The sequence below is a fragment of the Oncorhynchus clarkii genome, chromosome 25, assembly GCF_045791955.1.
Source record: "Oncorhynchus clarkii lewisi isolate Uvic-CL-2024 chromosome 25, UVic_Ocla_1.0, whole genome shotgun sequence".
NCBI lineage: Eukaryota > Metazoa > Chordata > Actinopteri > Salmoniformes > Salmonidae > Oncorhynchus > Oncorhynchus clarkii.
The window spans coordinates 35,050,142-35,063,434 of NC_092171.1; the positions used below are offsets into that span (position 1 = coordinate 35,050,142).

The window sequence follows — 13,293 nt, forward strand, 5'->3', positions numbered from 1 at the left end:
TGACCTGTTCCTGTTTGGACTTCTGACCTTTGATCCCACCAGGTGTGTCCATGTCATCCATTAGCTCTGAAAGTGACTACGCCATTCCTCCTGACGCCTACTCCCTGGAATCTGACTACTCTGAGCCAGAACACAAAGTCCAGAGAACATCTTCATACTCCTGCGAGAGCCTGCGAGAGCCTGTGAGAGACCATTTACAGTGCGATATGGTGCAGTACAGTACCATGCACTAGCCACAATAGAATATAAGATACAAGGATCCCTTCTACTTCACTGTAGATTCACTAGGACTATTCAGCTGTACTGAGCAGCTGTAAAGGACAACGTGAAAATAAACTATCCAAGCCCGCAAAGTATGGTTGAGGTTGGCACGACAGTGAAAATGGTAAGTAAGTCATGTGCTGTGTGTGTCCCCATGTACAGGAGATGCTGGAGAAGTCAGGCTACCTGCTGAAGATGGGCAGTCAGGTTAAAGCCTGGAAGAGACGCTGGTTCATCCTGAGGAACGGAGAGATCTTCTACTACAAGTCTCCGGTGAGTCTCCACGAGTCGTCACTGTCTTCTTGATCACTGTCTTCTCTGACAGAATTATTACAGTGGCAGGAAATTACCACCCTGGGCTTTATACCTGTTCAGAAAACACACACCAGGTGGCAGTATGCACCCTTTCAGTTTGTTTACCAACTCATAGAAGTAGTAGAAGAAGAAAATGGACTACTTCAAAATGGAGATGGGCTCAATGGCGCTGCCCGTGCTCTCACAGATGCCATCATGGGACCGATACAGTAATGCAATGTCTATCTAAGTCTATGGCTGAATCAGTACAACTGGGGTTGGTTGGAAAACGCACAGGAGGGTATTTCTCCAGGAACACGGTTGGAGAGCCATGGTTTATTCTCCTTCCTATGGTCTTTGTCCTGGTCTTTCAGAGCGATGTGATACGGAAGCCTCAGGGTCAGATGGAGCTGAACTCTTCCTGTCGTATCGCCCGTGGAGAAGGAGCACAGACCTTCCAGGTGAGTGACAGTGATGACCAGTGGAGGCTGCTGAGGGGAGGACGGCTCATAATAGTGGCTGGAATGGAGTCAAACACATCAAACATGTGGTTTCTATGTGCTTGATAACGACTCCATTCCGGCCATTATTATGAACCTTCCTCCCCTCAGTAGCCTCCACTGGGGAAGAGGGGTTTAATCTACTGTTACTGCTAGTTCAGCCACTTTCACCCCCAGAAGTCAATTGAGTTAGGTAGTTTGTTAGCGCACGCAACATTTGGTTGTGGGTTCTGGGATTACCAGTACACACACACGCGCACACACACATGCACACACATCCTGCCCTCCCATCCCTAGCACCAAACTGGGTAAAAAAGAGAGATCGTCAGGTATGGAATGTTGTCTTCTGCAGCTGATACTCATCTCTACTAACCTGGGGATGCTATCACTGCCCACTCAGAGTGTGTGTGTGTTCTTGCGTATGTGCATGTGTCTGTCCCTACCTGCCTGTCTTTACAGGCATGTATTCACCCTGCATTTCTCTTCTCCTGTTCTAATCTTCTCCTGTTCTAATATTCTCCTGTTCTAATCTTCTCCTGTTCTAATCTTCTCCTGCTCTAATCTTCTCCTGTTCTAATCTTCCCTGTTCTAATATTCTCCTGTTCTAATCTTCTCCTGTTCTAATCTTCTCCTGTTCTAATATTCTCCTGTTCTAATCTTCTCCTGTTCTAATATTCTCCTGTTCTAATCTTCTCCTGTTCTAATCTTCTCCTGCTCTAAAATTCTACTGTTCTAATCTTCTCCTGTTCTAATCTTCTCCTGTTCTAATATTCTCCTGTTCTAATATTCTCCTGTTCTAATCTTCTCCTGCTCTAATCTTCTCCTGTTCTAATCTTCTCCTGTTCTAATCTTCTCCTGCTCTAATCTTCTACTGTTCTAATCTTCTCCTGTTCTAATCTTCTCCTGCTCTAATCTTCTCCTGTTCTAATATTCTCCTGCTCTAATCTTCTCCTGTTCTAATATTCTCCTGTTCTAATCTTCTCCTGTTCTAATCTTCTCCTGTTCTAATATTCTCCTGTTCTAATATTCTCCTGTTCTAATCTTCTCCTGTTCTAATCTTCTCCTGCTCTAATCTTCTCCTGCTCTAATATTCTCCTGTTCTAATATTCTCCTGTTCTAATCTTCTCCTGTTCTAATCTTCTCCTGTTCTAATCTTCTCCTGTTCTAATATTCTCCTGTTCTAATCTTCTCCTGCTCTAATCTTCTCCTGTTCTAATCTTCTCCTGTTCTAATCTTCTCCTGCTCTAATCTTCTCCTGTTCTAATCTTCTCCTGCTCTAATCTTCTCCTGTTCTAATCTTCTCCTGTTCTAATCTTCTCCTGTTCTAATATTCTCCTGTTCTAATATTCTCCTGTTCTAATCTTCTCCTGTTCTAATCTTCTCCTGTTCTAATATTCTCCTGTTCTAATATTCTCCTGCTCTAATCTTCTCCTGCTCTAATCTTCTCCTGCTCTAATCAGTTGATAACAGAGAAGAAGACATTCTTCCTGACGGCTGACTCTCCCAACATCTTGGAGGAGTGGATCAGAGTTCTACAGAACATCTTCAAAGTCCAAGCCAGCAGCCCCATCGCCATGGAGACCACCACCGCCAAACCCACCGTGAGGGGCTGGCTCACTAAGGTCAGGGGTCACTGGACTGGGCCTAAGAGATGAGTGTTATGGAGATGAGAAACAGACAACATGTTTAGGGTGATTGGCCTTAGCAAGACGAGGTACAGAAGTGCTTATCTTGATCACATAATGATTGAGATGGGACAAGGAAATCCCAGCCGGCCAAACCCAAACACAGTTTTAACTTTTAACTTGCCTTTTTAATGGAAGCTTTTAACTTGCCTATTTAATGGAAACTTTTAACTTGCCTATTTAATGGAAACTTTTAACTTGCCTATTTAATGGAAACTTTTAACTTGCCTATTTAATGGAAACTTTTAACTTGCCTATTTAATGGAAACTTTTAACTTGCCTATTTAATGGAAACTTTTAACTTGCCTATTTAATGGAAACTTTTAACTTGCCTATTTAATGGAAACTTTTAACTTGCCTATTTAATGGAAACTTTTAACTTGCCTATTTAATGGAAACTTTTAACTTGCCTATTTAATGGAAGCTTTTAACTTGCCTATTTAATGGAAACTTTTAACTTGCCTATTTAATGGAAACTTTTAACTTGCCTATTTAATGGAAACTTTTAACTTGCCTATTTAATGGAAACTTTTAACTTGCCTATTTAATGGAAGCTTTTAACTTGCCTTTTTGATGGAAGGACAACTCTTATTACAAAGGCAGTACAAAAATACAGCTATTCTCACCCAATATCTATTATATCAACAATATGTTTCATATTAGGACACCGTCAATTTTAAACTAGCCATTCTTCCCACTGTAAGAAAAAGAGACGTTTACAGATTGGCGGAAGGCTTTCACTTCAGGCAGATTCCTGGACAGCTAATTCACAATGTGACACGGCTAGAGTTAGGACCCCTTATTGATCAGGGGATGATGATGTTTGAGTGATAGCCACCCCTTCTCTACAGAGGTGTGTCTGTCAGTATGGTTGAGACTGGGGCTAGGAGACCCCTTGATCGCAGAGGTGTGTCTGTCAGTATGGTTGAGACTGGGGCTAGGAGACCCCTAGATCACAGAGGTGTGTCTGTCAGTATGGTTGAGACTGGGGCTAGGAGACTCCTAGATCACAGAGGTGTGTCTGTCAGTATGGTTGAGACTGGGGCTAGGAGACCCCTAGATCACAGAAGTGTGTCTGTCAGTATGGTTGAGACTGGGGCTAGGAGACCCCTAGATCACAGAGGTGTGTCTGTCCGTATGGTTGAGACTGGGGCTAGGAGACCCCTAGATCACAGAAGTGTGTCTGTCAGTATGTTTAAGACTGGGGCTAGGAGACCCCTAGATCACAGAGGTGTGTGATGACTGACTGACAGTTCAACTATCTGTAAAGAGGCTTTGATCTCTACACTATAACGTTATGCATCTCAGAACTCTGGAGTGATGGAGTTGGTTCACTACCTCTCTCTCTGCATATTTGACCTTCGACCCTGATGAAGAGATGTACAGCTAGGATTATGAGTCATGAGATGAAGCCAGTAGTCCACACACATCCACTCTCTACTGCAGCCTGCTGTTCAAATTAGAAATAATATATACAGTCTGAGTGGTATTGAATCTATAAACCTCACACATTCTCCTCTGTCTCTCTCTATCTCTTTCACGCACTCTCTCTCACTCTCTCTCTTCTCTGTCTCTCGCTCTCCCTCTCTCTCTTCTCTTTCTCTCACACTCTGTCTCTCTCCTCCAGGTGAAGCATGGCCACTCTAAGCTGGTATGGTGCTCTCTGGTCAGCAAGGTCTTCTATTATTACAGGAACCAGGATGACAAGGTTAAAATTCCTCCTAAATTTACCCTCATTATGTCAGTGTCATTACTGTTGACAGTCTATATCTGTAGTATAACTGAATATCATTATATTATATACACACACTCTAACTGTGTGTGTGTGTGTGTGTATACTGTATGCGTTTGTCACCTCTCAGCTCCCCCTAGGCCAGCTGCGGATGCGTGAGGCGGTGGTGGAGGAGGTGGACAGGTCATGTGACTCTGACGAGGACTACGAGGCCGGTGGGCGTGGCTTCTTGTCATCTCACTGTACCCTAGTGGTTCACCCCAGAGAGCAGAGCCCCACCTACCTGCTCATAGGGACCAAGCAAGAGAAGGTACAGCACCCCTAAACTACACTACCCATATACCCCCTCACTGCAAGACAAGGTACAGCACCCCTAAACTACACTTCCCATATACCCCCTCACTGCAAGACAAGGTACAGCACCCCTAAACTACACTACCCATATACCCCCTCACTGCAAGAGAAGGTTAAGCACCCCTAAACTACACTACCCATACACCCCTTCACCTACTTGCTCATAGGTACTAAGCAAGAGAAGGTACAGTACTCTAAAACTAAACTACCCATAACCTCCCCACCCCACCCCACCTACCTGCTCATAGGCACCAAGTGAATGTACAGCACTCTAAAAATACACTTATTCAAACACCCATAATTTCCCATAATTGTAAGTTACAACCCACAGACTTACCTGTTTCCATTATCTCCTCCATCCTTTCTGTACAGGACACCTGGCTGTACCACCTGACAGTCGCGGCAGGCAGCAGTGCCAGCTTCAAGGTGGGCACAGAGTACGAGCAGCTGGTCGGGAACCTCTTAGACGTAGAGGGAGATCCAGGTAAGTCATCTAATCATTCAACTCAGTCTGTCTGTCAACACCACAGACAAGTACACTACTTGAGAAGGTTAATGTCTAGCAATGCCTTGAAGATAGACTAGTGGTTAACAGACTGGTGCTATACTGTATCACATAAGGTTTCAGATTCAGTCAGTAGCTCTTTCATGTTACATTACCAGGACAGACTACTGAAATCTCTTGATCCAGTCTGCAATCTGCAGTTAGTGTTAATGACTGTGCTCAAGTAAGTCTGTTTCTGGTCAATCTGTGTGTGTGTGTCTGTCTGTGTGTCTGTCTGTGTGTCTGTCTGTCTGTCTGTCTGTCTGTCTGTCTGTCTGTCTGTCTGTCTGTCTGTCTGTCTGCCTGTCTGTCTGTCTGTATGCCCTCTGTCTGTCTGTCTGTCTGTCTGTCTGTATGCCTGTCTGTATGCCTGTCTGTATGCCTGTCTGTCTGTCTGTCTGTCTGTCTGTCTGTCTGTCTGTCTGTCTGTCTGTCTGTCTGTCTTCTCTCAGACTCTGCGTTGTGGAGGAGTGAGTCTCTATGTTTCTGTAAAGATGGCCTGCGCTCCCCTCTCACCACTCTACCCTCTGAAGCTCTGCAGACTGAAGCCCTCAAACTCTTCAAGGTCGGTCCCTTCATTACTTACTCTTCCTTTGTATTTCTTTCAAATCCCTGTGTCTTTCTCTTCTCCTGTCTGCTGATCTGACGGAGACCCCCAGCCTGTCTGTCTGTCTGTCTGTTAGGGGCTTCCCCTTCTCTGTCCATCACCCCCCTCTCCTCTTGGATGTGCTCCATGCCCCTCCACCCTACCGCCACTCACAGATCAAAGCCTCGGAGGCTCATTAGAAGTGTGGAAGACAGGGGAAGGGAGTGGGACATGGGCAGGGAGTGGGACAGGGAGAGGGACAGGGTTAGGGAGTGGGACATGGGCAGGGAGTGGGACAGGGAGTGGGACAGGGATAGGGAGTGGGACAGAGGAAGGGAGTGGGACATGGACAGGGATAGGGAGTGGGACATGGGCAGGGAGTGGGACAGGGAGTGGGACAGGGATAGGGAGTGGGACAGAGGAAGGGAGTGGGACATGGACAGGGATAGGGAGTGTGACAGGGATAGGGAGTGGGATAGGGAGTGGGACAGGGAGTGGGACAGGGATAGGGAGTGGGACAGGGATAGGGAGTGGGATAGGGAGTGGGACATGGACAGGGAGTGGGACAGAGAAAGGGAGTGGGACAGGGATAGGAAGTGGGATAGGGAGTGTGACAGGGATAGGGAGTGGGACAGAGGAAGGGAGTGGGACATGGGAAGGGAGTGGGACAGGGAGTGGGACAGGGATAGGGAGTGGGACAGAGGAAGGGAGTGGGACATGGACAGGGATAGGGAGTGGGACATGGGCAGGGAGTGGGACAGGGAGTGGGACAGGGATAGGGAGTGGGACAGAGGAAGGGAGTGGGACATGGACAGGGAGTGGGACAGGGAGTGGGACAGGGATAGGGAGTGGGACAGAGGAAGGGAGTGGTACATGGACAGGGATAGGGAGTGTGACAGGGACAGGGAGTGGGACAGGGATAGGGAGTGGGACATGGACAGGGAGTGGGACAGGGATAGGGAGTGGGACAGGAATAGGGAGTGGGATAGGGAGTGTGACAGGGATAGGGAGTGGGACAGAGGAAGGGAGTGGGACATGGGCAGGGAGTGGGACAGGGATAGGGAGTGGGACAGAGGAAGGGAGTGGGACATGGACAGGGATAGGGAGTGTGACAGGGACAGGGAGTGGGACAGGGATAGGGGGTGGGACAGGGATAGGGAGTGGGACAGGGATAGGGAGTGGGACATGGACAGGGAGTGGGACAGGGATAGGGAGTGGGACAGAGGAAGGGAGTGGGACATGGACAGGGAGTGGGACAGGGATAGGGAGTGGGACAGGGATAGGGAGTGGGATAGGGAGTGTGACAGGGATAGGGAGTGGGACAGGGATAGGGAGTGGGACAGGGATAGGGAGTGGGACAGAGGAAGGGAGTGTGACATGGACAGGGAGTGGGACAGGGATAGGGAGTGGGACAGGGATAGGGAGTGGGACATGGATAGGGAGTGGGACAGGGATAGGGAGTGGGACAGAGGAAGGGAGTGGGACAGGGATAGGGAGTGGGACAGAGGAAGGGAGTGGGACATGGACAGGGAGTGGGACAGGGATAGGGAGTGGGACAGAGGAAGGGAGTGGGACATGGACAGGGAGTGGGACAGGGATAGGGAGTGGGACAGGGATAGGGAGTGGGACAGGGATAGGGAGTGGGACAGGGATAGGGAGTGGGACATGGACAGGGCGTGGGACAGGGATAGGGAGTGGGACATGGACAGGGAGTGGGACAGGGATAGGGAGTGGGACAGGGATAGGGAGTGGGACATGGACAGGGAGTGGGACAGGGATAGGGAGTGGGACATGGACAGGGAGTGGGACAGGGATAGGGAGTGGGACAGAGGAAGGGAGTGGGACATGGACAGGGAGTGGGACAGGGATAGGGAGTGGGACAGAGGAAGGGAGTGGGACATGGACAGGGAGTGGGACAGGGATACGGACAGGGAGTGGGACATGGACAGGGAGTGGGACAGGGATAGGGAGTGGGACAGAGGAAGGGAGTGGGACATGGACAGGGAGTGGGACAGGGATAGGGAGTGGGACAGGGATAGGGAGTGGGACAGGGAGTGGGACAGGGATAAAGAGTGTGACAGGGATAGGGAATGGGACAGGGATGGGGAGTGGGACAGGGAGTGGGACAGGGATGGGGAGTGGGACAGGGAGTGGGACAGGGATAAGAAGTGTGACAGGGACAGGGATGGGGAGTGGGACAGGGATGGGGAGTGGGACAGGGATACGGACAGGGAGTGGGACAGGGATAAAGAGTGTGACAGGGATAGGGAATGGGACAGGGATGGGGAGTGGGACAGGGAGGGGACACGGAGTGGGTCAGGGACAGGGAGTGAGACAGACAGGGATGGGATGGGGAGTGTGACAGGGACAGGGAGTGAGACAGACAGGGATGAGATGGGGAGTGAGACAGACAGGGATGGGACAGGGAGTGAGACAGACAGGGATGGGACAGGGAGTGAGACAGGGAGTGAGACAGACGGGATGGGATGGGGAATGTGACAGGGATAGGGAGTGAGACAGAGAGGGATGAGATGGGGAGTGAGACAGACAGGGATGGGACAGACAGGGATGGGACAGGGATGAGATGGGGAGTGAGACAGACAGGGATTGGACAGGGAGTGAGACAGACAGGGATAGGGATGGGGAGTGAGACAGACAGGGATGGGATAGGGAGTGAGACAGACAGGGATGGGACAGGGAGTGAGACAGACAGGGATGGGATAGGGAGTGAGACAGACAGGGATTGGACAGGGAGTGAGACAGACAGGGATGGGACAGGGAGTGAGACAGACAGGGATGGGACAGGGAGTGAGACAGACAGGGATGGGACAGGGAGTGAGACAGACAGGGATGGGACAGGGAGTGAGACAGACAGGGATGGGACAGGGAGTGAGACAGACAAGGATGGGATTGGGAGTGAGACAGACAGGGATGGGATTGGGAGTGAGACAGACAGGGACAGGGATTGAGACAGACAGGGATGAGATTGGGAGTGAGACAGACAGGGACAGCGAGTGAGACAGACAGGGATGGGATGGAGAGTGAGACAGACAGGGACGGGGACAGGGAGTGAGACAGACAGGGATAGGACAGGGGGTGAGACAGACAGGGATGGGATGGGTAGTGAGACAGACAGGGACGGGGATAGGGAGTGAGACAAAGACAGGGATGGGATGGGGAGTGAGACAGACAGGGATGGGATGGGGAGTGAGACAGACAGGGACGGGGACATGGAGTGAGACAGACAGGGACGGGGACATGGAGTGAGACAAAGACAGGGATGGGATGGGGAGTGAGACAGACAGGGATGGGATGGGGAGTGTGACAGACAGGGATGGGAAATGCTTGTGCTTCTAGTTCCGACAATGCAGTAATATCTAACAAGTAATCTGACAATTCCACAACAACGGCTGCATTCCACTGTGGCTGACACTGTAGGCTCCACCCCAGTAAGCACAGGCCGACGGCGACGTCATTTGGACGTCTTTTTTGGTCCTGTATTGCTTTTAATCTTTTTAAATTAATATCTTATTAACACTTTGTTCTAGCTAGCTATTTGTGTAGGTAGCTATCAAGTAAACCCAATGTTACTAGTTATTTTGGACATGCGTACGGGTTTGAAAAGAATGTGAATTAAGACTACTGTGAATAGTGTCTTAATAATAAAGGAGTCTTTTTGCACCAGGTATGGTTGTTAAACATTTGCCAGATGTAAGTTGTAAGCCTTGATTTCCACGTCCACAGATGTAAATCTTAACCAATCATAGACATATATTTTAGGTAAAGATTTTGTTCGGTCTGGACCGGTCTTGATTTAGTTCAAACATCGACGTCTATAAATGATGTATTTTTGGACCTTCATTCAGAACTGAAAATTAACTTAATTTCAACATTCGGGTAAAATATGTATTTTCAACGTCATTTTGCATACGGGGACTATTCTAGTTTTGCGGGGTTATATGAGGAGGGCGGCAGAATGGCCAAGTCCGGACTTTCATTACTATAGCTCTGTTTGAGGGGTGGTCTACAATACGAACATAATTTACTTTATGTTAATAATCTTACCTTTTATTATACCTCATGGTTGTTGTATTGTCAAGAACAAACATGTAAGTAAACATTTAGTTGGACGGTTTATGCCATGTGTATCCCGTAAATACGACTAATACAACTTGGAACTCTATCTCTATGTATGTTGGCCTCCACCTTCTGGTTGTAAACAGGTATAACACTGACATGGCTTGAGCTCGTTAAAGATTGATTGACTACATTGAGCTCGTTAAAGATTGATTGACTACATTGAGCTCGTTAAAGATTGATTGACTACATTGAGCTCGTTAAAGATTGATTGACTACATTGAGCTCGTTAAAGATTGATTGACTACATTGAGCTCGTTAAAGATTGATTGACTACATTGAGCTCGTTAAAGATTGATTGACTACATTGAGCTCGTTAAAGATTGATTGACTACATTGAGCTCGTTAAAGATGGATTGACTACATTGAGCTCGTTAAAGATGGATTGACTACATTGAGCTCGTTAAAGATTGATTGACTACATTGAGCTCGTTAAAGATTGATTGACTACATTGAGCTCGTTAAAGATTGATTGACTACATTGAGCTCGTTAAAGATTGATTGACTACATTGAGCTCGTTAAAGATTGATTGACTACATTGAGCTCGTTAAAGATGGATTGACTACATTGAGCTCGTTAAAGATTGATTGACTACATTGAGCTTGTTAAAGATTGATTGACTACATTGAGCTCGTTAAAGATTGATTGACTACATTGCACTCTGACTGCACAGAGCCACTGATCTACAAATCAACCTTCAAATACATCAAATACATCCGAAATAACAACTCATTATATTTAATTAAAGCGCTTTTCTCACACCCAAAAGTGATCAAGACTAGTGATTATGGGATCAAGACTAGTGATCATGTGATCAAGACGAGTGATTATGTGATCAAGACGAGTGATTATGTGATCAAGACTAGATTAGTGATTATGTGACCAAGACTAGTGATTATGTGATCAAGACTAGACTAGTGATCATGTGATCAAGACTAGACTAGTGATTATGTGATCAAGACTAATGATTATGTGATCAAGACTAGTGATTATGTGATCAAGACTAGTGGTCATGTGATCAAGACTAGTGGTCATGTGATCAAGACTAGTGATCATGTGATCAAGACTAGTGATTATGTGATCAAGACTAGACTAGTGATTATGTGATCAAGACTAGACTAGTGATTATGTGATCAAGACTAGACTAGTGATTATGTGATCAAGACTAGTGATTATATGATCAAGTGATTACAGTGATTACTCTGTATGTGATCAAGACCAGTGATCATGTGATCAAGACTAGTGATCATGTGATCAAGACTAGTGATCATGTGATCAAGACTAGTGATTGTGTGATCAAGACTAGTGATTATGTGATCAGGACTAGTGATTATGTGATCAGGACTAGTGATTATGTGATCAATACTAGTGATTATGTGATCAAGACTAGTGATCATGTGATCAAGACTAGTGATCATGTGATCAAGACTAGTGATCATGTGATCAAGACTAGTGATCATGTGATCAAGACTAGTGATCAGCCCCTTGCTTGAACTGATCCCCATGAACATGCTGCTTCTATTGTTTCTCAACATATATCACGATCATTGCAGGTAGCAGATGTTCTGAAAAAGCTGCAAAACCTGGACCCGTACAAGTCAGCTGGGCTTGACAATCTGGACCCTCTATTTCTGAAACTATCCGCCGCCATTGTCGCAACCCCTATTACCAGCCTGTTCAAACTCTCTTTCATATCGTCTGAGATCCCCAAGGATTGGAAAGCTGCCGCAGTCATCCCCCTCTTCAAAGGGGGAGACACCCTGGACCCAAACTGTTACAGACCTATATCCATCCTGCCCTGCCTATCTAAGGTCTTTGAAAGCCAAGTCAACAAACAGGTCACTGACCATCTCGAATCCCACCGTACCTTTTCTGCTGTGCAATCTGGTTTCCGAGCCGGTCACGGGTGCACCTCAGCCACGCTCAAGGTACTAAACGATATCATAACCGCCATCGATAAAAGACAGTACTGTGCAGCCGTCTTCATCGACCTGGCCAAGGCTTTCGACTCTGTCAATCACCATATTCTTATCGGCAGACTCAGTAGCCTCGGTTTTTCTAATGACTGCCTTGCCTGGTTCACCAACTACTTTGCAGACAGAGTTCAGTGTGTCAAATCGGAGAGCATGTTGTCCGGTCCTCTGGCAGTCTCTATGGGGGTGCCACAGGGTTCAATTCTCGGGCCGACTCTTTTCTCTGTATATATCAATGATGTTGCTCTTGCTGCGGGCGATTCCCTGATCCACCTCTATGCAGACGACACCATTCTGTATACTTCCGGCCCTTCCTTGGACACTGTGCTATCTAACCTCCAAACGAGCTTCAACGCCATACAACACTCCTTCCGTGGCCTCCAACTGCTCTTAAACACTAGTAAAACCAAATTAATTTCAACCGTTCGCTGCCTGCACCCGCACGCCTGACTAGCATCACCACCCTGGATGGTTCCGACCTAGAATATGTGGACATCTATAAGTACCTACGTGTCTGGCTAGACTGTAAACTCTCCTTCCAGCCTCATATCAAACATCTCCAATCTAAAATCAAATCTAGAGTCGGCTTTCTATTCCGCAACAAAGCCTCCTTCACTCACGCCGCCAAACTTACCCTAGTAAAACTGACTATCCTACCGATCCTCGACTTCGGCGATGTCATCTACAAAATAGCTTCCAATACTCTACTCAGCAAACTGGATGCAGTTTATCACAGTGCCATCCGTTTTGTTACTAAAGCACCTTACACCACCCACCACTGCGACCTGTACGCTCTAGTCGGCTGGCCCTCGCTACATATTCGTCGCCAGACCCACTGGCTCCAGGTCATCTACAAGTCCATGCTAGGTAAAGCTCCGCCTTATCTTAGTTCACTGGTCACGATGGCAACACCCACCCGTAGCACGCGCTCCAGCAGGTGTATCTCATTGATCATCCCTAAAGCCAACACCTCATTTGGCCGCCTTTCGTTCCAGTTCTCTGCTGCCTGTGACTGGAACGAATTGCAAAAATCGCTGAAGTTGGAGACTTTTATCTCCCTCACCAACTTCAAACATCTGCTATCTGAGCAGCTAACCGATCGCTGCAGCTGTACATAGTCTATAGGTAAATAGTCCACCCAATTTACCTACCTCATCCCCATACTGTTTATATTTATTTACTTTTCTGCTCTTTTGCACACCAGTATCTCTACCTGTACATGACCA

General features: G+C 47.3%; 1 protein-coding gene across 1 annotated transcript in view; it reads left to right on the plus strand.

Annotated features, from left to right (window-relative positions):
- Positions 1–13,293, plus strand: part of LOC139383898 (pleckstrin homology domain-containing family H member 1-like) — an 80,172-nt gene that overhangs the window by 28,721 nt on the left and 38,158 nt on the right. The window contains 8 exon segments of the mRNA XM_071128502.1: positions 43–182; positions 424–534; positions 930–1,016; positions 2,516–2,677; positions 4,368–4,448; positions 4,603–4,782; positions 5,199–5,310; positions 5,823–5,935. Coding sequence (XP_070984603.1) covers positions 43–182; positions 424–534; positions 930–1,016; positions 2,516–2,677; positions 4,368–4,448; positions 4,603–4,782; positions 5,199–5,310; positions 5,823–5,935 — 986 coding nt within the window.